The 27,032-nt window shown below is 52.3% G+C and overlaps 1 protein-coding gene and 1 long non-coding RNA gene across 8 annotated transcripts in view; both read left to right on the plus strand.

Moving 5' to 3' along the window:
- Window positions 1–6,019, plus strand: part of TUBGCP3 (tubulin gamma complex component 3) — a 75,736-nt gene extending 69,717 nt beyond the window's left edge. For 6 of the 7 annotated variants that reach the window (XM_058742301.1, XM_058742318.1, XM_058742343.1 and 3 more), the window contains one exon: window positions 935–6,019. In XM_058742301.1, coding sequence (XP_058598284.1) covers window positions 935–1,146 — 212 coding nt within the window. In that variant the 3' untranslated portion in view covers window positions 1,147–6,019. The remainder of the gene's footprint in view (window positions 1–934) is intronic. The other variant, XM_058742336.1, reaches the window with a different exon arrangement.
- A 5,099-nt stretch (window positions 6,020–11,118) lies between these two features.
- On the plus strand, window positions 11,119–16,197 carry LOC131519375 (uncharacterized). Its single transcript, XR_009265609.1, has 2 exons — window positions 11,119–14,640; window positions 15,291–16,197. It is a non-coding gene; the product is annotated as an uncharacterized LOC131519375 (long non-coding RNA).
- Window positions 16,198–27,032: the final 10,835 nt, after the last annotated feature.

The raw sequence follows: 27,032 nt of genomic DNA on the forward strand, positions 1-27,032 counted from the left end.
CTCCTGCGGGTCTGCAGGCGTGGGGACAAACCTCACCTGCTTGACGGACACACGCCTGCTGGCTGTGACTCAGGAACCCGATAGTGGGGTTTGTGCTCCTAAGTGACTCCGCCCTGCAGAGAACCAGCTGGGTTTTGCCGTTCGAAGGTTTGAGGACAGTCATGTCCCCTCACGTTTACAAAGCCCCTCGATAAGGGGGTGACGCTCCACACTCTGCCTGTGAATCTTCAGGAAGGAGATTCAGCCTGGGAGCCAATGGTCGTGCCTTAGAGGCAGGTCCTTCCTCGTGTTTGCCTTGTGCTTTCCTGTGAGGGCTTTATGATTCAGGCCTCTTCATAACTCAAGGGAAAGATGAAAATGTAACTCTGGGTTTTGTATTTAAAATAAAAAGTGGCTCCTGGGGGACTCAGTCGGTTAAGTGTCCGCCTTCGGCTCAGGTCATGATCTCACAGTTCTTGAGTTTGAGCCCCACGTCGGGCTCTGTGCTGATAGCTTGGAGCCTGGAGCCTGCTTCGGATTCCATGTCTCCCTCTCCCTCTGCCCCTCCCCTGCTCGTGCTCTGTCTCTCTCTCTCTTTCTGTCTCTGTCTCTCTCAGAAATAAGTAAACATCAAAAAGAAGGGTACATTTCTAAGAGCGTAAGGTTAAACATAATAAAAAGAATAGGCTGTTTGAACATCAGAAGCTTCACTGCTTTGCATATTCTTACAGAACTTAGGGCAGAAAGGGAAACGTGTTGGTTCTTTTAAAGAAAATCGATTGATAGCGCATTTGTATCTGTGCCCACGGGCATCTCCTCCCCACACCCTGCCCTCCTTTGGGATGCCTGCCGCAGTGGGGGTTTATGTAGGACCGTGGGTGTGGACAGAAACCCCAGCCCACTGAGCCACAGGGGTGAGCCCGCGCTGACGTTCCTGTTCCTTTCCTGTCCCCAGGGTGTGGTGCAGCAGTTCCTGGTGCTGCTGACGACCAGCTCCGACGAGAGCCTGCGCTTCCTGAGCTTCAGGCTGGACTTCAACGAGCACTACGAGGCCCGAGAGCCAAGGCTGCGGGTGTCCCTGGGCTCCCGCGGGCGGCGTGGCTCCCACGCGTGAGCCCTCCCGTATCCCCCGGCGCCACCTGCGCCGGGGACTGCAGGTCGAGGTGAACACGTGTGCGAACCCGTGAGGCCGCCGGCGTGCTGCCCACGAGCCCCTGAAGCTCCTGGGGGCACGGCATCTGTCACATCCAAATCTTGTCGTCACACACGGAGTGGATGTATTTGTAACGTCACCGAGTTACATAGGCCCGTTTGCACTACTCGTTTGTTTTTTAACGTCTTCGTATTTACGAGATACCATACTTCGTTGAGGCTTCTTAAGCTCTCCATGATATAATTTATATTTGTCACTTTTTGAGAAATCCCTGTTGCTTTTAGAGAAAATTAGAGCAAATGGATGTTCACTTAAGATGGTAATTTTGTTCTTGCTATTTTTTTAACCTCCTCCTTAGAGGCAATTTTTGTTATATGATCAAGTTCAATTGAAACAGAATGTCCCTGCTAAGAAAATATACAGAGCATTTTATTTTGGTCTGTAGTGTGTAAAATGTCAACTTCTGTAAGAACCTTTACACGTTTATCCTTCTTTCAAAGTTTACATTTTTATATTTAATTTACTCTTTCAGATAACTACTCTAAAATAGTGTAGGACGTCCCGGTGATCTGAACAGCCACCCTCAAGCCCAGATTTCCTCAGCCGTCGGGACGATGTAAATAGAGACTAGAGAGTGAATGAACTATTTTATTTTCAAATTCTGATGAGCATTTTAAAGAAACTGACATGAATACGGAAGGCTTCCTTTTCCCTTGCCTATTTTTTCATTGTAAATATTTATATACTGACCAGGTGTGGGGAACTGTTTTTTGTAAAAACGTCATCAAGTCACATAAATCCGCCTTTATTATGTTGCATAAGTGAAACTTAGAAAATTAAAAGCGGTCTTTCAGCTGTATCGGTTCCTCCCTGAATGGAGCAGCTGTGAGGAGAGCTGGTCCCTCGCCAGGTGGCAGGGCACACGTGGGGATGAGGGTGACACCTAGGACGCAGCCCGTGTGCCCTTCGGTGCGGAGGGGGGCGGCCACCTCTCAGGGCTGGCACTGCCCTCATAGCTCGCTCTGCTGTCCCACCCAGTTCCCCAGGGCGCTTGGGGGGTCCCCGCTCTGCAGAGTGCATCTGAACGTTGTAGGAGAGCAGCGTAGTTTAGGTTAAAAGTTTGTAAAATTGGAGTTTGGAGCAGGGTTTTGTCCCGGAACGCTTCCCAGGAGCGAGGGAGTGCCGTGTCCAGAGTGGTCCTCCTATGAGGACTTCCATAAGCCGAGTCGGAGGAGAGCAAAGTAGCAGTCCGCTGTGACGTGTATGGAGGAGTGTCTGTGTGCGCCCCCCTGCCCCCCCGCCCCAAAGTGACCTTTTAGGCTTTTCTCGGGGCGCATCTTGCTGGAAGAGGCACAGGATCGAGAGAAGGCCCGGGTGCCGGCAGGCGCAGTGCAGAACTCCGGCTGGCTGCTGAGCAGAGCGATGGGAGCGCAGTCCCCTGAGGGTGCTGGGCTGCAAAGCCAGCCCTGAATGCTCTGGAAGATCCTCTCCAGACAGGCACTGATGTGGGCCTTTTGCGAAAGCCAAGTGGCGTGATGGGGGCTTTTGAAAAGCAGGGGTTACCTGTATCTCCCAGAGAAATTTCCCTAAGATTGTTGACCTCGGAACCTGTTTTTATTTTATTTAAAACATTTCGCCTCTAATCTTCCGTAGGAGCCACTCTGGAAAATGCTAATCCAGATTTGGGAACTAAAACTCCGTTTGAGCTTAGGAGGAAGTGACGAGTGGGTTATGGAGGTGCTTTCTGAGGGGCCTCCCCCGGGGTGGGGGCGGTCCCTGGACAGAACCGTGGAGGTGGCAACCACAGGGGGGCTGGCGGTCCAGGTTGTTTCAGACCCCACTGGGGACGTCCTGTTACCCGGCAGACCTGTCACAGAGCTGGTCTCCTCAGTGATGAGTCGGGGCTCCCCACAGGGTGGTTGAGGTGGGAGAGCCCGCTGGAGCGGTGAGTCGTCCCTGGAGGCAGGTACCCGGCGTGGCTCTGGGAGGGCCACTGCTGCTTCACCCGGAGAACGGTAGTGGTGCTGACCTTTTAGGCCTGTCGTGTAGATCGGACAGAACTGTGTGCGTCCAGTCAGGCTCTGGGCACATTCTTGATGAACGGAGCTCCTGTGTCTGGTGTGCTGACGCCTTTCACCCCGGGCAGCTCCGGGGAGCCCAGCCCAGCTTTCCTGTCACTGGGGACGCCTCTTACCGCCCAGGTCAGGTCAGGTGCCAGGCTGCAGGCACAGCTTGTCTCCGCTCAGGACTTGCCTCTCTTGAGTCCTGTTGGGTTAGCAGGTTTGACAAGCTGGGGCAGGGGGCACCTTTCCTTCATGCGTACACATTTGTCACCAAGGGAACTCTCCCAGCCCTATGGAGAACGTGTCCTGGCTTTATGGGACACCATGGGACAGCCAACGTGAAAATCTGACTCGGAAAAAAGCACTTGTATCAAATAGGCACAGTCATACTCAGAGTGAGTCACGAGGCACAAAGTCTACGTGAAGGGACGAGTGTTCCCAAAAACCAGCACCCGAGGTCTGAGGACAAGGAGCTGGCGGGCTAGTGGCCTCCCCGTGAGCACGGCTCCTCAGCGCTGGGAATGTTGATGTGGACGCTGTGGCCGCAAGCAGGGAGGACAGGCCTCCCACCGGGCTTCCCGGCAGACCTGTGTAGAGCTGAGCATGGCCGTCTGGGCGTCGGTGGGTGAGAGGGACTCACCACCCTGCTCGTGCGCATGTAAGTGGATGAGGGGTGCCGAATAGCACAGAGGAACTTAACGCTTCAGGAACGGCAGTATTTGCAGATGTATGGAGGTGTAATCAAGGGAGGGCAGCGCCTACGTAAAAGGCGGAGGTGCTCCCTTGTGTGTTGGTGACTTGGGTGGAGTCGCTTGGGTCTGTTAGACTCTGACCTGGTGGAGAGAAGATGCCGGATGCTCTGGCTGTGTCAAAAGATTGTGGTCCTGAAGTCGTGATTATTCCTCCCAAGGGCCCTGCTCGGTTTCAGCAGTGTCATCACCGGACACGTCTTGGTGGGTGTGTCATAAACAGCCTTTTTTCCTAGTCTACTGTGGTTCTGAATTCCAGGTTCCTTTTTCTTTCTAGGAAATCACGTGTTTTCATTTAGGCTATCAAGTTTGTTGGCATTAATGATTAAGTAGATGCCTTTATGGTAATTGAAATACTCACGTTTGAGTTCTAGCTCCTTAGTTCCCGGTATTACGTATTCGTGCTTTCTTTTTTCTTTCTGGTCACCTTCCCAGTGTGATCATGGCTCTGTCTTTCAGGAATTATCTCTTGATATTGTCATTTGACTATGCATAGATGCCATTTTTTCCTTTGTTTTTAAATTACTATTCTGTATTTAGTATGTTCCTCTTCCTCTTTTGGTTTTTTTTTTTTCCTGAATTGAAAACATATGGAATTTCTTTTTCTCATTGTGTTTGTGACTGAATCATTCTCGCTTTGCATTACATCACAGGCTTTCACGGAGTGCATTTTCTGTTTCATTAATTCCTAACCAGGCTGTGATTGTCTTATTCTGACTGTGGATATAGTTACAGTTCAAAATTTCTGGGAAGTTTGCTTTTTTCTCAGTTGTTAGTTTCTGAAAAGGAAGAATAATAGATACACAGATTTGTCAAACCATGTTATCAAAAAACGTAATGCTACTATGTAAAAGTGGTAGGACACAAGAACAGAAAGAGACACCCACAGACGAGAACTTGTGGGTCTTTAGAGTGTGTGAAGGGTTACTTTGGGTACGTGGAATGGTTTGGGGCAAACCACTGGGAAAAAATTTTAAGCTGAGAGCTTTTAACTCCCATCACACAAGGAAACACATTCACCTGTTGACCATTTACCTTGTTTCCAGCATTTGTTGTAAGTAAAGCTGCTGTGAATAGCTGTGGCGGAGTCTGTGGATAAAGGCCTTCACGTCCTTCACGTCCTTCACGTCCTTCACGTCCTTCACGTCCTTCACGTCCTTCACGTCCTTCACGTCCTGGTGGCTAGGACAGGGCACGGCTAGCCGTCCACACCTCACATGTTTACATCTCATGTCTCAGGGCCTGGCCGGCAAGGCAGGGCCCATGAGCCAGAGCTCCAGTGTCCTCGCATCCTTGTCCACGCTGCAGGAGGAACAGCCTCTTAAGTTCAGATGTTCTCACGGGTGTGTGCTGGCCTTTCACTGTGCTTTTAACTTGCGTGTCTCTGGGGTCTAATGACACCGAGTGTGTTTCCATAGGCTCATCTGCCGTGAAATTGTGTCTGTCAAGATATTTTCCCATGTTTTATTGGGTTTGTTGTTTTCTTACAGAGTTTTGAGAATTCTTTATATATATCTGGATGTAAGTCTTTTATCATGTAGGTGATTTACAAATATATTCTCCCTGTTTAGGCCTTTTTAAAAGACTTAAGTACCCCCCAGGCTCTGTGCTTGTCAGCATAGAGATTTTTATTTCTGTCCGTGGTGTGGACAGAGTCTCCCACAGGTATAGTTTCAGGGAAAAGACTGGACAAATGAGTATGTAGAGAATCCTAGCAAAGCTGCTACTGCTTTTTTGCTGTCATTTTAACCACAAATTGAAACTTGTCAGAGGAAGCGATATCTGTGTATTAGCCTGCAATTAACCAAGAGTCCTCACCGTGATTATAGTAGTTTCCAATTGCTGTCAACTTTAGATTGTAGCTATTAATTTAGATCTGCCTGTCCATCACAGGTGTTGAGCACTTGAAAAGTGCCTACTCTGCACTGAGATGTGTGTAAGTGTAAAATACACTGCAAATCCCAAATATTTAGTATGAAAAAAGGAATGTAAAATAGCTCAATATTTTTTCATACAGTTACATGTTGAAGTGATATTTTGTATATGTTTGCTTAAATAAAATATATTAAAATTAATTTTGCCAGTTTTTTCTTTTCTTTTCTTTTTTTTCTTTTTTTTTTTTTTTTTACATTTTAAACATTGCTACTAGAAAACTATAAATTACCTATGCATCTCCTGTATGTTTCTGCTGGATGTTTTTTCTGTTCTATTCAGGACACCTGTCCATAACGAGCACCTGTCCATTCAGGACCTCTGTCTGTTCTGGGCATCACATGACATTTGGTTGTCTTGTCTCCATAGGCTCCTTTTGGTTGTGACATTTTTGTCACAAAATGGACACCTGTCCATAACGAGCACCTGTCCATTCAGGACCTCTGTCCATTCAGGACCTCTGTCCGTTCTGGGCATCACATGACATTTGGTTGTCTTGTCTCCTTAGGCTCCTTTTGGTTGTGACATTTTTCTCAGGTTTTTCTTGTTTTTCTGTTATCCAGTTTTAAGAGTACTGGTCAGATATTTTATAGAATGTCCCTCAATTGGGTTTTGTCTGATGTCGTATGGTTAGACTGAGATTATGAATTCAGGGAGGAAGACCCCAGAAGTGCCCTTCTGCTCTCAGGGAATCCAGGGTGCACACTGTCTACATGGCTTATCACTGTGGGTGCCGACCCTGGTTGCCTGCCTGAGATGGCATCCTTCCCTGTGAAGTTACCCCTTTACCCTCTTTTTCATCCTGTGCCCTTTAGGGGGAGGTCGCTGGTGTAACCCACACTTAGTGGAGAGGGGCTTTGCTCTCCCTCCTTTGAGGGGAGAGTATCTACAAAAATTATTTGAAATTTCTTCTGCATGGGAGGCTTGTGTCTCCTCCCCACATATCTGGCTAGAGATTAATCAGTTTCATCTTCTCAGATGAGCAGCTTTTGTTGCCATTGATTTCCCCCCATTGTTTTCTGCTTTATATTTTACTGATTTCTACTCTGATCTTTGTTATTTCTTCTGCTTACTGAGCTTTTCTTTTGTTTTCTTTCCTTGAGATGGAAGATAAGGTAATTGATTTAAGATCTTTCTGTTTCATTCAACAAATTTTAATATGTTCCTTCATTTTTGTTCTTTTAAAATACTTTCCAAATTTCCCTTTTGGTTAATTCTTTGACCTATGGGTTATTTAGAAGTTTGTTATTTTGTTTCCAAATTGTTATGGATTTTTCAGGTACCTTTCTGTTTTTGATGTGTAATGTGGTCAGAGAATATACTTTTTTGAGGTGAATCCATTTAAATTTATTGAGATTTGTTTTATGACCCTAGAGAGGGCTTATCTTGGCAAGTGTCCCGGGTACACATTAAAAGGATGTTTATTCTGATGTTTTGTGGTGTTCTATGAATTCCGTTAAGTTAAGGTGGTTGGCTTAAGTCTTTTGCACTTGCACTAATTTTTGTCTACTTTTCCTATTGTTTGTTGAGAGAGGGGGGGTTGCAATCTTTTCACTATATCATGAATTTGTCTTATGCATTTCTCTCAGTTTTTGCTTTATGTATTTTGAAGCTCTGTTGTTAGGTTCATAAAGTATTTAGGATTGTTATAATTCCTGGATGAACGACCCCTTTTATCATTGTAAAGTGACCCTCGCAATCTCTGGTAATACTCTTTGCTTTGAAACATACTTTGTCTATATTACAACCACTCCAGCTTTCTTTTGATTTGTGTTAGCATGGTGTATCTTTTCCATTCTTTTATATTTAGCATATGTGTAGCTTTATATTTAAAGTGGATATTTTGGGGCACCTGGGTGGCTCAGGCAGTTGATCATCTGACTCTTGATTTAGGCTCAGGTCATGATCCCAGTGTTGTGGAATTGAGCCCCGCACTGGGGTCTGTGCTGGGCATGGAGCCTGCTTAACATTCTCTCACTCTTGGGGTCCCTGGATGGTGCAGCTGGTTAAGTGTTTGACTCTTGATGTTGGCTCGGGTCATGATCTTAACAGTTTGTAGGTTTGAGCCCCCATCAGGCTCTGCACTGATGGTGCGGAGCCTGCTTGGGCTTCTGTCTCTTCTTGCTGCCCCTCCCCTGCTTGTTCTGTCTCTTTCTCAAAATAAATAAATAAACTTTAAAAAAAAAAAAAAAAGGATTTTCTCTGTCCTCTCTCCCCCTCTGCCTTTCTCCCCCATTCATGCTCTCTTTCTCTAAAATAAAATAAAATAAAAAATAAAATAAAATAAAATAAATAAATAAAGTGGATATCTTGTAGACAGCATATAGTTGGGCCACACTTATGTTTGTTTTTTTAATCCAATATAAAATCTCTGTATTTAATTGGGATTTCTAGGCTATTTACCTTTAATGTGGTTATTTGTGCAGTTGGGGTTAAGCCTACCATCTTGCTATTTGTTTTTCTCACTGCTGAGACACACTTCTTTGTACTCAGTGGTTTTAAAGTTAGATACTTCATTCACCAAACATTTATTAACATTTATGATGTACTAATTTGCACTTTCAGAGTTATTAAAGAGGGAGGGCTGCCATTTTTGGCCAAGATGGAATAATAGAGACCAGATGTATTCTGCCTGATACAAACCAAACCAAACACAACCAGGGAAGCCAGACAACAGGTTGCAATGGAGACAACGTACTCCTGGCAATGGAGAGCCCTGATACCTGGGAGATTTGCGAAACCACCTGAGGTGACCCCTAACTTACTTCCTGGAGAAAGTCTGCAGTGCAGGGAGAGGGAACCTAGGCAGAGCATGGAAATGTCTCTAACTTTAGTGGAGGTGGTTGTCCTGGGAGGCCAAGGCAGCTAGAGGCTATAGGATAGAGCATCAGAGAAGTGAACTCTGGATTTATGAGTCTGGATTTCAGAGGAGAGGTCACAGCTAGAGTTAAACATTTGGGGATCATCAGCATATACAGAGCATTTGAAGGAATGGGTTTTAGTGAAGTTACCCTGAAGGGGGTGTAGAGAAGATGATCCAGGACTCAGCCTCAAGTATGCCCAATATTTTAGAGGCTGAGCAGGAGCATTGGGGTATCGCAGAACCCGAGGGAAGAGCGTTGCAGGAAAAGAGTGGTCAACTCTTTTGCATGCTGCTGAAAGGCAGAATTAGATTCTGGTAGAGAATTGATCGTTGCATTTGGCAAGAAGATGATTTTGACGAGCTGTTTCACTGGAGTGCTGGTTTGTCACGTTTTTAGAGTTACTATTTTTTAAGAGAAGCAGCTTTTGGCGATGCAGATTTTTTTCTGTGTAATTAATCTCTGCATATGTTTATGACATGTCAAGTTTAAAGATTAACTGCAAAGCCAGAAGCCATGTTCCTACCTTCTAGTTTAAAATCTACAGCATTTCTACCAATGTGGGAGCCTCCTGTGACCTTTCCTGACTCTGTCACTCACCCCTTTCCCCTGTAATTTTACCACCTGCATTTGCATTGCTAAGAATAACAGATTGTTGGTGGGATCTGTAATTCAACACTTTATGTGTGAAGGCATATTGGTGCCCATAACTTAAGTGTGTTGATAATGGACACCTTGAGCAGTAACTGAAGTTCACTTACTGCTATGTGTCACTCCAGTTTTTGAACGTACCACAGTTTATTCAGCCCTTTTATTCTTAATGAATGTTTGGGTTATTTGCAATTTTTGGCTTTTACAATTATCACTAGATTTTAATGCCAGTCTGGCTGCAGTATGATGGTATCTCATGGCTTTAATTTATATTTCTTAGCTAGTAATGAGGTTGGATGTGATTTGATGTATTTGCTGGCTATTGAATTTTCCCATTTTTTGAATTGCCTGGTTTTGTCTTTTGTACTTTTGGGAGAGTTTTGTTTTGTTTTGTTTTCTTGTCATTTTGTTATTGATTTATGGGATATTTATATTTCTTTATTTTTTTATTGTTTATTTTTGTGTGAGAGAGTGTGCCCATGAGCAGGGGAAGGGCAAAGAGAGAGACGGGGACAGAGGATATGAATTGGCTCTGCGCTGACAGCAGGGAACCTGATGTGGGACTCAGACTCACAAACCAAGAGATCATGACCTGAGCCGAAGTCCAACCCAAATGAACGCTTAACCAGGCACCCCTTTATATAGTTTATGTACGAATCTTCTGTCAGTTATAGATATTGCACACATCTTTTCTCAATTTCTGGTATGCTTTCTTTGTGTTGTCTTTTTATCTTATTAATTTTTTTTAATGTTTATTTTTGAGAGAGAGAGAGACAGAGAGAGACAGAGTGTAAGCAGGAGAGGGTCAGAGAGAGAGGGAGACACAGAATCCAAAGGAGGCTCCAGGCTCTGAGCTGTCAGCACAGAACCCAATGCGGGGCTTGAACTCACAAACTGTGAGATCAGACCTGAGCTGAAGTCAGATGCTTAACCTACTGAGCCACCCAGGGGCCCCTGTATTGTTTTTTTCATATTTTAAATTATAATATTGACCCATCTGTCAATCTTTGTTTTATAAAAATGTTTTGGTTAGCAAATGCTGCATTTTGTTTAAGAAATACTTCCCAACCCTGCAGTCATGGAAGATAAAAATGTAATAGTTTTATCTTTCACATTTTGTTTTCAATTTACCTGGGATGAATTTTTACATATGGTGTGAGGTAGGAGTTCAATTTCATTTCTTTTCCATAACTATTCAGTTTCCAAGTCCCAACAATTGAGAAGTCTGATCTGAAATACTCTCTCTGTCATAAGCCAGAAATCTACATATTCATGGTTTTGTTCCATTGGTCAAATTGTCTGTCCTTGCGTCAACACGAGACTGTCTTGATTTCTATAGTTTTATAGTAGATATTGGTATCTCTTAAGGAAAGTGCTTTAAACTTCTTATTCTTCTTCAAGGAACCCCTGGCTATTTCTGACCTTTTTCCTTTCATGTAAATTTTACAGTCCAGTTCCCAGAAAAGAATAATGTTTTGATTAGGGTTGTACTGTCTATAAATCAATTTGGAGAGAGGTTGACATGTTTATAATATTGCTTATTCTAATCTATGAACATAGTATATCTCTCCGTGTTTACTTTTGTCTTAATGCCTTTCAAAATCCTATAAATTTCTCCATGATGACTTTGTACAACTTTTGTTAGGTTTATTCTTAGGGGCCTCATTTTTTAAATGGTAGTGTATTAAAAAAAAATGTTTAGGGAGGGAGGGAGGTGGGGGGGGAAGGGGCAGAAAGAGAGGGAGAGAGAATCCCAAGCTGGCTCCACGCTGTCAGCACAGAGCCTGACACGGGGCTTGATCCCACGAGAACTGTGAGATCATGACCTGAGCCCAAATCAAGAGTCAGATGCTTAACCAACTGAGCCCCCAGGGGTGCCTGTATTTTCTTCAAGGTAGGATTTTTACTTGTTACTGATTCACAGAAATGCAACTTTTATATGTTGATTTTGTATCCAGAAGTCTTGCTAAGTTGTTGTAGCAATTGCCCACTGATTGTACTAGCTTATCTATGGGTTCTTTGGATTTTCTGTGTACCTGTGCTGGTTCCCCCAGCAGCAGACAGCAAGGTGGGATTACTTGTGTGAGAGCTTTATCGGGAGAGATGCCTGGGAGAGAGCTTTATCGGGAGAGAGACCATGGTGGGAGGGATTCGGTGGAGGCTGGGAAGGCCGGCTAGGTGTGATTCAGGTCGGATCCTCACAGAAAAGGGCTGTGGGGATGAAGAAAGTTCTGGAGGAAGGGTCAGATGGCAGCACGGTTCTGGGGAAGTTTGACAAAGCATCGGAGAGTTCCTGAGCCAAGTTACCAGAGGGGTCCCCCATGTGCAAGTGTGGGCTGAGCAGCTTTCAGGGAGCCTGGCCTGGCAGGAAGGCCGTGACGGACTTCAGAGCGTGCCATCTGGGGCTTCAGATCAGTGACGTGCCCGCAGGTGAAGATCTGAGGTTACAGCGCATGGATGTGTTTGCTCACACTGAGGCGGCTCAGAGGGAGGTGGTGAGTGGGGTGAGCCCCTGTCACCCTGGCCCTCCAGTCTGAATTCTCGGGGACCACTCTGGCTGATGGTGTCTTGCCTGCAGTGTGGCCCAAACCTTCGTTCCTGGGTCAGGGATCTGAATCTCTGCGGTGCTGCCCTTGTAGGCCAGGGTTGCTGCCTTCCGAGGGGACGGCTGGATCCCTGGGTCTCCCACGTATTTCTTCCTGTCAGGGTGCCCTCCCATGCCTGCCCGTGTGGTGGCCCCTCACCTGTGGTCGCCACGCGCGAGGGGCCTAAGCTGCCTGTGTCAGCCATCCCTGGGGTCTCGGGAGCCTTGCTGTCTGGGACTCCTGGCCCTGGAGTGGCCGCTGCCCCTGTAGGCATGATGCCTGCAAAGCGAGGCCTCAGGGGCACAGACTTGCCCAGCGCAGGGCCCTGGAGGGTGTTTCTGCTGCTGGTTAATCTGGGGAGGAGGCGACCCGTCCTGGCCAGAGCTGGCTGGCAGGCACTGTAGCCTTGGAGCATGGCCCCAGCCCGCAGGGCTGGCCCGTGGAGCTACGACCTGCGTGGGGGCCCAGTGGGGACATGGCGGGCCGGTCCAGCCACACCCTGGCCGCCTGTGTGTTGCGGGGCTCCGGGTGGGAGGCAGGGAGGTTAAAATTACACACAGATCTCCCTGCTCTGAAAATATACCTCTCCTTTCCAGAAAATTGCGTCAAATGGTATGGAAATGTGGCTGAGTGATTATGGATATTGTTCTGTGGACGTGTCGCCAGGTGTCTCTTCAAGAGGAGAAATAAATTTGTATATCTCTGCCTTTATTCTGGGTTTAAGGTTTTAATAAAAATGCAGCAAGGGAATCCTGCAGAGCAACTTGCCGGGAGCGGAGGTTCCCGTTGCTGGCAAGAGCCTCAGGCTGCCTTCCCTCACACAAATCCACCACTTCTACGCTGTCACCCCTGCGGGACACCTGGGAGCCCAGGGCCTCACTGTCCATCCCGGGACGCAGGCCCGGCCTCGTCCATCAGGCTGCCCCTGCTCTCCCTTCTGGTCCACAGCCTGGGGCCCGTGCCCTTGTGTCATCAGAGGGGTCTGCGGGTTCCCCGCTCCCGGGGACGTTGCTGGGAGCTGAGGCTGGGGGTGGCCTGTCTCAGCCTCCACCCTGGCCGGGGGAGGTCCTGCGGTGTGGAAGACCTCCCATCCGCCCTTCTGGAGAGGTGAGTTCCCTCCGTCAGGTGCCAGGATGGGAAGGGTGGAGCTGGGGAGAGGGGGCCGAGCCTCCTGGGGCCGAGGCTGCAGGCCTGGGGTGGGGGCTCCGTGAGTCAGGCCCCCGGGCCCGTGAGCGCTGAGCCACCATCTCCTGTCGAATCCAGAGCTGCTGCGCACGAGGCTTCCGGAAGATTCCAGAAGGGCTTGTACTGCTCCGGCCATGGGGGACCCTGGTGACCCAGCCTGCCACAGGCAAATTCTGGGGGTGCCCTGAAGAGGCTCAGTGGTCTTCAGGGTGGGGTGCCCGGCCCGGCACATCCGTCAGGCAGTCCGCGGAGGGGGCGAAGAACGTGTTAACAAGAAAGACAAGTGCAGGTACTTTGCATCGAGTCTTCGTGCTTAGAATACAGGTGGACTCCGGGGTGTGGGAGGTGTCCTTTACTGTGCTGGGGCCACCCCACGTGTCTCTGGTTTTGAGGGATGTTTTTGCAGAGACAGAAATGTGGGCTGGTGCTGTTCCACCTGCGGCCGCGAGCTCAGATGACGGCAGAGGTCTCCGCCTTGATTCCCTTGTCGCACTGTCCTTTTTTCTTTCCCGTGCGGCTCTTTTCAGGATTTACAACCCATCCTGGTTTCCAGCAGTTTGCCGTGTGCCTTGGAGGGTTTTCTTTGTATTCTCCCGTTGAGTTTGCCAAGCTTCTTGGATTTCTGGTTCTCTGTTATTTTTGCAATATCCTTGCCTGTTTGTTATTTCTTCAGGCATTTTTATGCCTCAGATTCTGTCTCCTCTGGGGCTGCAGGTTCACATGTGCTGGCCGAGAATGTTGCCCTCAGGTGGCACTTCCCCCAATGCACCATCCTTCTGCTTCAGTTTGGGTAGTTTCTGCCTGTGCCCCCAAGTTCAGAGATTGCCTGCCATGCCGCTGCCAGCCCGCAGACAGACGGCAGACAGACGGCAGACAGACGGCAGACAGGTGGCAGACAGGCGGCAGACAGGCGGTGTCTTCTCCGACACCGCGTGTTCCGCGTCGCAATTCTGTTTGGCTCTCTTCACAGACATCGGCCTCCTTGTTTTCTAGGTTCCAAACACACTTGTTACGGTTTTTTTTAAGTTTTGCTCTGAGATTCCAATATCTGAGTCATTTCTCCACGTTTGGTTCTATTGACTCTTAGTTTTTTTAATCTTTATTTTTTAAAGCAAGCTCTGTGTATAACGTGGGGCTCAACCTCATGACCCCCGTGGTCAAGAGTCGTGTGCGCCACCGAGTAGGCCAGCCAGGCGCCCCCCCCCCCCCCCACAACTAGTTCATGTTGGCGGAGCACGTTTTCTTGTTTGTTGATGTATCTTGTTTTTGTTTTTATTGACTGCCGGAGTCAGCTTGTGTATGAGAACAGCAGAGACTAGAAAACTGAAACCACGGATGTGCAAATTAGTAAGATGGGGAGCCCTGTCGCGGTGTAGATGTGCACCCTACCAGCACGATGTGCGCTTCAGAGATATTCCAGTGTTAGTGACGCTGCAGCAAAGCTGGAAAAATAGAAGGAGCAGCGGACCCCAGCGGAAGCAGGTGACACTCACACCCGGCGCGGGCGCCTTCTGGCCACACAGGTGCAGTGGGACAAGTCCGCCTGTTCTGTAGTTGAGCCACGTGGAGGCTTCATGGCCAGTTGAGCTGGACTCAGATGACATGAGGTTGGTCAGGGCTTTCTTGTCCTTTGGGGTCGAAAGTGGCCACGGGTTCATCTCCCTTCCGCTGTCTTGTCCTCAGGTGTCACCCTGCACCTGCCCCTGGGGAGTTCCCAGCCTCCACCCCTGCCCCTCAGGGAGTGTCTCCCATTCACCCAGGGCGGGGTGCAGCGCCTTCGGGTTTCTCTGCTTTTCTGCCTGACACCACTGGCCCCGTGTGCCTGCCGCCCAGAGCTGGGTCCCCCTCTGCTCCCCCGCGTCTTCCGTCTCCAGTGGCCAAGGTTCCCTTGTGTCTGTGGGGGCCTCTCAGCTGCCGCCATTCCAGTCCCCCCACGAAGGGTCACCTGGGCGGGAGTGAGGGCTGCCAAAACTCGCTCCTGCCTCCTGGGCATGTGGGGTCCCCTCAGAGGGTCTAGGCTACTCTCATTTCTGGGGCGGGAGCCACGGTCTCTCCGTGACCCACTGCGTCCGCGTGGAAGCGAAACCACAGTGTCAGTCCCAGCATCAGTGGGTCCTTGCCGAATTTTGTAGGGACACAGGGAGTGATCCTGAAGCACCTGCTGCACCCGGAGCCTGGCGGTCACCTCAAGTAAAGAGATGCCACCGCTCTTAGCGATGAAGACGTTCCGAATCTGTGCATGGTCTCTGTGCAAGACGGGGCCACTGAGCAAACATTTTCATAGTAAAACACTCAGCCCCTGCGAGGAAAAACCTGGCTAATGATGTTTTGACAACGATTCAGGAAGGAGCTACTTTTCAGAAGAAATGTGTCTGTGGAGAAGACGCTTGGAATATGTTCAGAAATGTTATGTTATTGTTATGGGGGTTTGTTGCCAAGAATAATGTGTGTCACTTTTGTTTAAGTTTAACTTAACACTTAAAAAACTTGGAAATAGTTTTTAAACTTGTTCTAAAATATCACAAAGGGTTTTCGTAGATTGGACTTATTCATAAAAATCATTAAAATTCAACACTTTCTAATTAGCCTGGAGAACACCTGACTGTTATTATGGAGTATAGAAATTTGCTGCCCAAATTTTAACAAAATGAGGCCAAATTGGTCGATGGGATTGTGTCACGTGCCATGCAACTTGGCGGTCCAGCCAGTGACGCACGATGGAGCTGCCCTGTGTCCTGTGAGGAATCTTCTCAGACGTGATAGAAATTAAAACCAAGAGTCAAAATTATCTGAATGTCGGTGTCTCTTCAAATGGTCGCGTCACAAATGGTAAACGCGATTTTGTAAATAAGCTGGGACTCCCTAAATTCACTATTTTTACTGTATTTTAGTACAATGAAGACCTACATTTAAAATTGTTTTAAAATATTTCATTTCATCCTTATACCATCCTTCTAAAATGTCTCTTTGTGTTGATAATATGCATAACAGTAGTAGTTGTTTATATGATTTGTAAATAAATGCTCATGCTTATTGGGATTCATGCTTGGATTGTGAAATTCTTCTCAGAGATTACTGTTGAGACATCACTGCTGTAGGTCAGTTCTTATCTGCACTTTCGGGAGAACCAGGGGAGTTAGGATTTGGGGGGAAGTTGCAGATAATTTGAGGATAAAGTATCTGAGGCAGCACACGATCTGTTTTCTGAATATAAATAGAACCGATTCTGAGTTCTCCTTTTCCTGCAAGTTGCTTGAGGGGCAGAAGGCAGGGAGGCCACTGGACACAGACTCCAACGCTCAGGCCTCCCTGGTGGGCTCCCTGGGTGGCGACCCTGGTGGGCATCCCCGGTGGGCTCCCTGGAGAGCACCTGGAGGGTGTCCCTGGTGGGTGTCCCTGGAGGGTGTCCCTGGGTGGCTGGGTCTGTTGGCCAGAGTTCTACGTCAGAAGCATTCAGATGTGTGGACAGGGGGGCGTCCTGTTGTTCTCCAGCCAGGCTGCTCCGCGGCCCTGCGGGGGCAGAGGCAGACGGCCATGTGCGCGGGGGCTTTTGTGCCTCCCCGCGTCCCCTGTGCCCTGTAGTTCGGGTGCCCCCGGGCCGCAGACCCTGGCTCCTGGCGGAAGGGCCCATTCTGTGCGGGGCGGGCGGGGGGTGGAGCGAGAAGCTCACCGTCTTTATTCCTTCTCTTCGATGCCCAGGAAGATGTTCCTCTGTGGGCACCTGTGTATTTTGTCTGCCTCTGGGACCCAAGACCGGGAGGAAGGGCCATCGGATAGTGCCGGCTGGGGCCCGGGTGGTCCCAGTGGCCCGTAGTCAGTGTTCGGGTCCACGTGACGAGAAGGGCACAGCCCAGCGGTGCTGGCTGACTCCGTGGGGCTCCCGGAGGGGTGCGCAGACCCGGTGGTGGTCGACAGCACCATGTAGCTTGGGACGGACGTTCTAGCTGTAGGACAGCGGTTTTGTGTGTTTTTGTTTTTACAAAATTAAAAGATTAGGTAGCGGGATAAGGCAAATTTAGTCCATGGGCTTGGTGTCTCATAGCTGGCCCCTTGGCTTCACCATTTGGGACGTTTGCTATCACGTGGGGGTCCCCCCCGTCCCCCCCAACCCCCTACCATCCGGGCAGCTCCAATGTTGATGTGCTGTGTCTCACAAATAACTGATTTTAAATCATCACTCCAAGAGCTAATATATATTTTTTCATAATAATCTGCAAATATTTTTTATTAATTTCCTCTGAAGAGGAAAGAGAAGCCTTGCCTCGTTTCCAAGAGAGGATATAGCTCCTGGCCTGGCCCAAGCTGATGCGTTATCAACCGCGTCCTTAGCTTGTTGGCCTTATCTGCATGTTCTTGTTTAATATTTTGTGTCACTGTGTGGCCTTTTGTGCCAAGATCCACGCGTCTCTGAAATATCCATTCATCACATCTCATTGTTGATGTTGTTACTCAGCCGTTTATGGCCGCTCTTAGCTGGCCCACCCATACCCGGGAAAGGAGGTCGGCCCAACGCGGGGTGTGTGGCCCTGGCCCGTCCTTTCCTGCTGCTGCCCGGGCTCCCCACTCGGGGCCGTGCCCCGGGCTTAACATCGCGTGAGCTGTGTGCACGTCAGTCCCGGTGGGCTGGGTTCTCCGGAAAACACGCAGCACTGAGTGCAGACGCACCTTGAGGGGTGAGGCCGGGGGACCCCGAGGTGCGGGTCGGATGAGGAGTGGCCCCCTGGAGCCTGGGCCGGGCCTGTTCATCTGCACGAGTCCCGTGGCTGGGCCCAGGGCCACCTCCGCTTGCTCGGCAGTGCTGGCCACCCCCGCAGTGGAGGCCCAGACGGCAGGCAGGTGGCCATTACTGGTGGGTGGAGCAGAGTTCCCATGGGGCCACGGCTCTGGCCACAGTGGGGGTGGGGGGGGGCGCCGGTCTTGCTGGGGGAGGGGACTGAGGGGCGGTGGAAGGAGCCAGCCCCTCTCCCCACAGTGCTCTTTCCTCCGCCCTGCTTGCTGCCGGCTTTGGCTGCTTCCCTGAGGGCGTAAACCCAGCCCTGGCTCCCAAGGGGCTGAGCTCTGGCTAAGTGTGCCCTTTCCAGGCCAGGTAGCTGCCCTTGTCTATTCTGGCTGTGCCGGCGTGCCCCCTGGGGGCCACCCACGTCCCACACGCTCCTGCCCTAAGTGAGCCACCTGCCTGCTGCGTCTTGGTGGATGGCAGTGTCCTGTCGTCCTCCTGGACACCGGGAGGTCAGAAGAGGCAGCCACCGAGTGGAGTTCAAGGCCACAGGTGGGAGCTGCACTTCCAGATGGGGATTTGTGTGTCCTTTACCCGGCACTGCATGGGTTGAAGGGTGACCCCCAAAGACACGTTCCCCATGAAATCACTGGAACCTGCGTTACCTTGTTTGGAAAAAAGGTCCCTGCAGGTATAATTAAGTTCAGGCTCCTGAGATGAGATCTTTCTGGATCATCTGGGTGGATGTCCTCCTGCGATACGCTGGGAGGAGGAGGCCGTGGGAAGGCAGAGCCAGGGTGGGTAGGGGGGAGGAGATGGGAGAAGAGGTGTTGCCATAAACCAAGGACGGCCAACAGCCGCTGGAAGCTGGAAAAGGGAGGAAGGACCGTCCCCTAGAGCCTGTGTGCATCTGGATGTCGACTTCTCTGGGCCCATGAGACAGTGAGTTCCTGCTGCAAACCACCCAGCAGGCTATGGTGCTTTGTGGCGGCCCCAGGACACTGACACAGGGACACACAACTTCTGCTCTTTGAAGGCCGGAGTGGATCCTGGGGTACAGAGATGGGCTCTGCCGGACACCCTCTGTTTGCCCCGTGGACTCGCAGCCCCCCAGCAGCCCCCAGAGGCTGACCTGTGTGGATCACGGCCTGTGTCCCCCCCAGTGTCATCCTGTTGCACCGCGGCCACACCTCCTCCCAGCGGCGCTCACCTGCGCGTGGGGCTGAGCGTGTCCCGCCCGCCGTGGGTGCCCCGTCGCTGTGGCCCCTGCCCACCTTCCTGTGCTGCGGGGCACCCACGTCTGGGGGGTCCTGTACGACGCCATCTTGATGCCGGAGGTTATGTGACACTGACTCGCGGCCGCACGGAGCAGCATCTCGGATACTAGCATCTCCGCCCTTTCCTCCGTTTTAACCTCGGTGGGGGCAGGGGTGAGGTGACGGATGATGCAGGAAATGTGAGATCTTGCTGGTTTGTCCTTGGGGGGGGCAGCATGGACATGCGAATGCTTCCCCACGGGACCCTGGTGGCACACGTGGGCCCAGCGACTATGCAGACGGTGCAGCTCCCGGGGTGGTATCTGCACCCTGGGGGTCAGGCAGGTGCTCCCGGCCACCGTCTGTACCCTGCCTGTGGCACCAGCTCCAGTCCGAGGCCGCAGGGCATCTGCCAGTGGAGAGCAGGATGGGGGCAGCCGGGATCACAGCCCGAGGATCGAGGTACCCCTGCCTGGCACCGGCCCTTCCGTTGCCTTCACGGGGCAGTTTGGGGGTCTGGCAGGTGGTCTCGGGTGGCTGGGCAACAGGGAGGTAGGTGGCTGCCCACCGCCTGATCTGCATCTCCGTCTGTGTCCCCACACCAGTGCCCCCCCTCCCACTCCAGCTGTTCCTCCTGGGCCCCATGGCTTCTTCCCGTGGCCAGTCTTTGTGAGACACCCGTCACTGGAACAGGTCCCGTCCAGCCTTCTGGGCCTCTGTGTGTCTCCAGGAGCTTCCTCCAGGTCTGCGGCTCTGTTGGAAAAATTCGGCATCACGTGGTCACCCTTCCAGCCCAGACCTTCTGGACTTTTCTGTCACAGGCCACAGGCAGCCGTTGCCCACCCTCACCTCCCTCCAGTGTCTGGCCCTTAGTGACACCGTGGGCAAGTCTTCTAGCACGTCCTCGGATGTCATACGTCTGGCCTCCCGGGCCCCCCTGAGGCCACCCGGCCACCGGGCCAGCCACACAGCCTTGCTCTGACCCAAGGTTCACAGGGTTCGCCACCACCACCACCCCATGGTGTACGGGGTGTTCCTGTTTCTGAATTCTAGAACGGAAGGGATTCGCTGTTCAGCCATTCGCATATAGGAAGTCACCAAGCCATTCTTGTTAGTGTTGTTTGTAGGTCTTATTTCTTGTGTCTCCCTTCATTAGAGGCTTTTATCGTAATCTCTCTGGCTCAACAAAGACAACGAAATTTGCCCTGTTAATTCTGTAATTGAGGGAGGTCTCTGCAAACATACCCCCACCACCACGGGAAGATGTTTACTCTCAGCTGAACACACACAACATGTTTAGCTGAGCAAGATCCAACTGAAAGGCATAAATCAAGGGTTTAAAAATAGAGCGAGGCTTGCGGGAGCTTCGTCAATATACTAGTCAAGTATTGAAGGACAAGAAAGACTATGTTGGCAAAACTCAATTTGGCCCTTTAAACGTTTCACGGTGTTTACAGCTCGTTTCTCAAGGAAAGCGGCGCATCTTCTGGCAGGACGCTGGGGCGCTGGGAGGTACAGGCCAGAGAGGGAACCGAGACTGTAAAATAGTTACCGTCCTCTCTTCTCAGCAGCCAAGCTCTGCGACCACCGGACTTTCTGGTGTCCCTGAGGGGATGCACAGGTGCTGGTCTCAGCGGTAAGGCCCGGGGCAGAGTGAGTCAAAGCCCGAGACCATAGAGCACCCAGGCCAGGAGGGCACTCCCATCCGGGAGGGGACTTTAGGGAGACGTCGCTGCCCCAGAGCTGGTGACCAGTGTTGCTCGCTGAGCTGTTCGCCCGGAGTCCAGGGAGGCCCGCGGGACCCGACGGCAGAGCTCCATGGGTGGCCTTTCCTGAAGGACTAGCACAGAACTGCATCTGTCAATCAATGAATCAGCAAGCGTCCACTCTTATAATTCACTAATTTTTACTTTACTTTGAAAAAAATAAAACTGAGCTCTGCAGACACTTAAGAACTTATCCAAAAGTCACAGAAATATCCAGAATTCAAATCCCAGCCGCTGTGCTGGGCTTGTGAGGGGAGCAGGGATGAGTCAGACCCAGGCCCCTGTGGGGGACTCCAGTCCAACTGAAGGGTGCAGAGCACATGCAGTGATTGTAGCAAGAAGGAGCCAGTGGTGACAGCCTGGTGACCCGGGGAGGAGCAGGTCCAGGAGCGGTGGCCAGGTCCAGGGCCCGCTGGGTCAGGACGCATCTGCAGGGAGGAGGTGGGAGGGTGGGGGGGGTGGGCTCCGGGAGGAGGGGCAGGGCTGGGTCACGCTGTCCCTGGGACTGGGGTCCCGTCTGGAAGCTCAACTGGAGAAGGGTCCACCCCAGCTCACCAGCATGGTAGTGGCAGGGTTCGCGGGCCAGAGGCCTCTCTCGGTAAGTAAGCAGTGGAGGAGGTGACAGAAGCCACTGCCTGCTGGTGGCCTGACAGTGAAGGGATGGCCCAGCACTTTCCATGTCCTGCCAGTGAGGAGCTACTGAAGGAGGAGGGAGGGTGTGGCCGGGAAGACCACCCCTCCAGACCTCCCCCCCCCCCCCCCCCCCCCCCGCCGTCCAGCTGGGGCCTTGAGCCCATGCCTGAGGGGCAGCCCCAGGGGAGGCCCTCCCTCCAGTGTGTCTGTGTCACAGCCACGAAGACACTGGAGAACAGCTTTGAGGACCATGTGGTCTCAGCACAGCTAAACATCAGGTAAACACCCTGAACCATTCAGCTGCCTCTCCACGGACATGACCTTGAGTCCTTGTACCCTCTTGTTCCCGCACCAACTAAAGCATTCCTCTCAGCTCATGACGAGCACCCCCGGGAGGCAGCACCCAGATGTGGTCTGGCAGGTGTGCCCCGGAGGTGGTAACCACGTGGTGTAGACACAACCCTTCTTTAGGGCAGAGCCTGAGGCTGGATTAGGTGGATGGTGGCCCCACCCACTGCTAATGGCTGAGCTCCCTGGTGACCCTGCCCAGTCTTGTGATCCTGTCACGAAGACACTTGCCCCACCCCCGTGGGACACCCCCTGCTCCCCAGGACCCGCCCTGCCTCCCTGTGGAACACCTAGTGCTCCCAGGCTCCCACCCCGCCACCGCGGGAACCCTGTGCTCCCTGGACCTGCCTCCCCCCCCACTGGCAGATGCTCCGTGCTCCCCAGGACCCTGGCAGGACCCCCTCCCCATTAAATTTTATTATGCAGGACTCTGCCCATCATACAGGGTTGCTATTTTGTTGATTAGATGGTTGCTCTCCCCCAAAGCAAATGTTATTGTGGCACCTGGGTGTCAAAAAAAGAACTGTGAGGTAAAAACCCAACTCAGATGCACATCTGGCTTTTGGCTGTTTCTGGTCAGTGTGGACAGGATGTGAAGGGAAGCTGGGGATCCAGTCCTGCAGGGAAGTGGTGGCCTTGACGGCATGTGTGACCTGTGGTGCAGGTGTGCTCGCTCTCCCGCCCCGGGGCGCCCGCCTCGCCCCCTCTGGCCGCTCCCGGGGGACCCGCGGAGTCCGAGTGGACATGTGACCTCCAGATGACCGGTCCCATTATGCCACGCGCCTCTTGGAGAACTGAATTCAGTCTAGCTCAACAGAAAGTCCCACAGGATGGCGGGTGGCCATGTGCCAGCCACCAAGTCGACCTGGCTGCTCGGAGTGATAGCGTCCGGTCTCCTGGACGGGTCCCCAGTTCCAGATGCTGGTGCCCCGTAGCCCCCACCCCCTTTCCCCACAGGTGGGGCGGGGAGACAGGGAGAAGAGAAGGGAGCAGGGAGGGGGCCAGCAGGGCAGGGCCCCCGCTGCCCCCCCAGGAGCCGTCTGGGCCTTCCACCTGTGGCCCTGGGGCCATTTACAGAAAGCTGAAGGACAACCCTGAAAGTCGCCGCCATGGGGTCACGGAGAGTGGCAGCTGGGGAAGGGATCAGGCTCCGGGCCCCCCACGGGCTTTGCTGTCGACATCCGGCTCTGTGCTGCCCTCTGAGACCCCGCAGAGGGACACATAGGGCAGAGAGCCGGCATCCCCTCATGGCCGCCTGAGGCCGCACCAGGTGGTCTGACCTTTAATGGAGGTGCATGGGGATTCTTGCGCGGGGCTTCCTGAGGCCCTTTCGGGGCTGCAGCCTTTTCCGGGATGAGGGTCGTAACTTCCGCCTGCTGAACCTGTTTGATGCTCCAGCCACAGGCTGAATGCCTTCAACATCCCAACCATCTTACTGCCGGCACATTTTGCAGATGAGGAGTTCAAGGCCTACACTGGGTAACAGCCCTGTGTGCGGTCACATGGGCCCAGAGGGCCCGGGCAGGGCCTCACACCTGGTCTGACTCCAAGGCCGCACAGTCTCTGAAGACCTTCTCCCTGTTAGCTGTGCCCGGTGTCCCCACTGCACAGCTTCAGCGTCCAAGCCTCGGTGCCTGGGATTGTTGCTGTCTAGGCCCAACATCCACCTACTAGGCTGTCTCCTCCTTGCCCGCTCCCGGGGGGAGGTCTCCGGTCTGACGCCGTCGGTGGAGGTGGGAAGCTCTGGGGCCGAGGGCTTCCCGGCGGAGGACGCACATCCAGGACAAGCCCCTGACTGCAGTGTCCATTGCACGGCCGCATCGTAGGCTGGGGTAACTCCTGACTTCCAGAGTAGTGGGGAAGGGCAGAGTGGTTGTCGTTCTTAGATGAGCCACGGGGAGGCAGCGCAGGACAGAGATTGAGGTCCTGGGCCAGCCAAGCCCCTAAGGCTGCCCCTGCTCCACCATTCGAGCCTGGGCCAAGGTGCCTCCAGGCCCCATTTGTTCTGTCTGGGGTGATGGCAGCCATGCAGGCGCTGGTCGATTTTACGGGTCCATGTCTGGACTGTGGACACAGCCGGTCAGGATGTGGCCATGAGTGGATCAGAAGAGGGTCCGAGTGAAGCGGGTCACCCTCCCTGGTGTGGGCGGGCTGTGGCGTTGCATTGAACCCGAGAGAAAAACCCCAAGTGTCCTGAATAGGAGGGATTCTGCCTGCAGACAGCCTTTGGGGTGGGAATCTCCATACCCTTCCTGGGTCTCCAGCCTGCCTGTGGGCCTGCTCACCTCAGACTTGCCAGCCTCCTGAATCGGGTGTGACAGTTTCTGAAAATAATCTCTAACACACTTCCGTTTGTCTGGAGAACCCCCACTAATACAGGTAACGAGGTGTGATAGTGTGTGTCCCTCGCAGGGGGACAAGAAGGGTGGAGTAGGTGGCCGTGGCGATGATGGTGGGGTGGGGGTTGGGGGTGACATTGGGGGAGGGGTGATGACCAGGGTAGAACAGTGGGGGTGTGTGACAGCTGGGGAAGTATGTAATGGTAGAGGAGTGATGGTAGGTGTGTGTGTGTGTGTGTGTGTGAGATGGTGGAGGGATGTGTGTGACAACTGGGGAGTGTCATGGCGGGTGGTATGTGTGTGATGGTGGAGGGATGTGTGGGACACTTGGGGGTGTTACCATGGGGGGCGTGAAGGGGGGCTGATGGCAGTGCTATTCCCACAGGTCTGTTGGGTGGGATGCGCTCATCCAAATGGAAACCCTTTGGACAAGCGTGGCACACAGTTGGCTCGTGATGATGGTCAGGGTGTCAATTACCACTGTTAATTACGGCTATTTCCTCCAACTGGTTATTTCCATTTTCATCACGGCCTAAATTAATCCTTAGAACCACCTGTGAGCTGAGTGCCATCATCTCCTATTTTGAGTTAAAGAAACAAAACCCTGGAGTGAGCTCGGGACGTGGCATCGCCAGGCCCTCTGGTGACCCGTGGCGGAGGGGGGTTGGCGCCAGGCCCGCTGGTCACCCGTGGCGGGGCCTGACCTCCCTGCCTGCGGGACGCCCCCTCGGGTGCTGGCCGCTGGGGGTTGGGGGCCCAGAGCTGACTCTGTAAAGCGCTGTTTGTTATCAGGGATTCAGATGCGAGCAGTTAAGAGTGAAATCTCAGTCGAGAAACGTCATGTGCGATCTTTAGCTGGAAAACATTTTCTAGCAAATGTTTTTCAAGTCTATTTGGCCACTTAAAAATAGCATCTTTTTAAAAAAAGTGTTTTCTGGGCTTACGACTTTTAGCCTCTGAAGACTCAAGTGGAACTTTTTTCTCTTTCGGTAAAATCATGCACAGGTGTGTCTGTCACCAGAAGCGAATCTTCTCTGGGCCTGAAAGGAGATACTGAGGAGGGAGCGTAACCGGGAACTCCGCCCGGTGCTCTCATGGAACCGGTCAGCCAGGTCTCGACCTCCCTCACCGAGGGACCATGCAATAGGCCGCCTCGAATTTTTACCGTTAACTTACCTGAAATACAGTTTAAAATCTAGTTCTTTGTTCACACTGGCCACATTTCAAGTGCTCACGGGCCCTCGGGGGCTGGTAGTTCCCACGCCAGGTGGTGCCCACGGAGAATGGCTCCTTCACCGAGCCCTTCCCCTGGGTGGCGCTGTCCCACGCAGCCGTCTACGCCCAAGGCCAAGCCTGACTTTTGTAGAGTCTTGGACACGGCCACCCCCCTTCTGCCCAATGGTCTCTAGCTGCCACCATCTGACTCGTAGCAGAGGCCAGGCGGCCTGCAAAGCCTCCAGGACCTTCTATCTGGCCCTTTACACAGTGTTTGCTGAGCTTGCCCTGGGGCTGGCCTGCTTGTGGTGGCCACACGTGGCTCTTGAACCCTGGCCCCTCCGGGGGTGCAGCCAGGTGGACAGGTCTGAGACGGGACATAGCAGGGGGACAGGGGAGTTTCTGGGCACAGCAGCTTAAGTCACAGGGTGTGCCGGGAAGGGGTGTGGGGACACACGGCCTCATCACATGTGCATCGTACGTGTGGTCTATGCGCGCGTGAATGTGCGTGTTCCCTGTGGGGTGGGCGTACAGCCAGTGAGCACTGCTTCTGTGGGCAGAGGCAGGAGGGGCCGTGGGGCTGCCTGGGGCTGTTTCCTTCTCCAAGGCGGATGGAGGGCTAGGATCCCACAGGGCAGAAACCCCCTATTCACCAGGGAAAGGCCACCAGCTTACTTGCCAGTGACACTGTGCCCCGGGAGTAACAGGCCTCCGCTTTATTGCTCATTGCACCAGGAGGCAGATTCGTCCTTGCAGGGCTGTTTCTAGAAAACGCGGTGGCATAAACTCCAGAGCAGGGGAGGCTCATGCTTGCAATCAAAGCGAGGGTGCTGCCCAGGACTGATACAAAGTCCTTGGAACCAGACGCAGGTGCCGACCCGTTGAGCTGGGGGCACGGGCTGTGACCTGTTTGCTTCATCACCTGTGGGCTGGGCTCTGCCATCCAGAGAGGAGAGCTGCTAGGCTGGGGAGAGCTGGGGGACCGGTGCACCCAGCACGTCTCCCCGTGGGAGAGCCACAGTGCAGGTCACGCAGGGGCTCTTGGGGCACAACAGCAGCAGCTTTTACAACGTGGGTCTAACTGCAGAGCAGACGCTTGTGTGAGCAAATCGGGCTGTGCTGCTGGGGATCCAGCGAAAATGCTGGGAGAGAGACACTGTGTCTGAGCACAACGTCTGGGTGCTCCTTCCTTTCCCAGTGTCCCTCTACTTACCCTGAGTTTGAAGTCTCTCACTTATGCCCCTGCAGGGCAAGAGGACACTGCGGGTTCCTGGGTCTCTGAAGTGTGACTCATGGAAGACGCTGGATTGAAATCGGTTCATCTGAGCACAGCACTGGCCTGTGACGCTGACCTTGTGACCAAGGCACCTTCCCCCATGGAGGAGGAGGGACGATCTTGGACACAGATGCAAGCGTACGACTGTATTTCCTCTCTGTTGATCTAGAAACGTGACAGCCTGAGGCAGCGGTCCCCCCTGCACAGGTGCCAAATCTCCCGGAGTGACAGAGCAGGCCGAAATCTGAGCGCTTTTGCCTCTGACAGGTTCCCCAGGAGTGGACGCTGCTCACCCAGGAACGTCACTTTGAGGAACCGGAGTCT

Source organism: Neofelis nebulosa, chromosome 1, assembly GCF_028018385.1.
Source record: "Neofelis nebulosa isolate mNeoNeb1 chromosome 1, mNeoNeb1.pri, whole genome shotgun sequence".
NCBI lineage: Eukaryota > Metazoa > Chordata > Mammalia > Carnivora > Felidae > Neofelis > Neofelis nebulosa.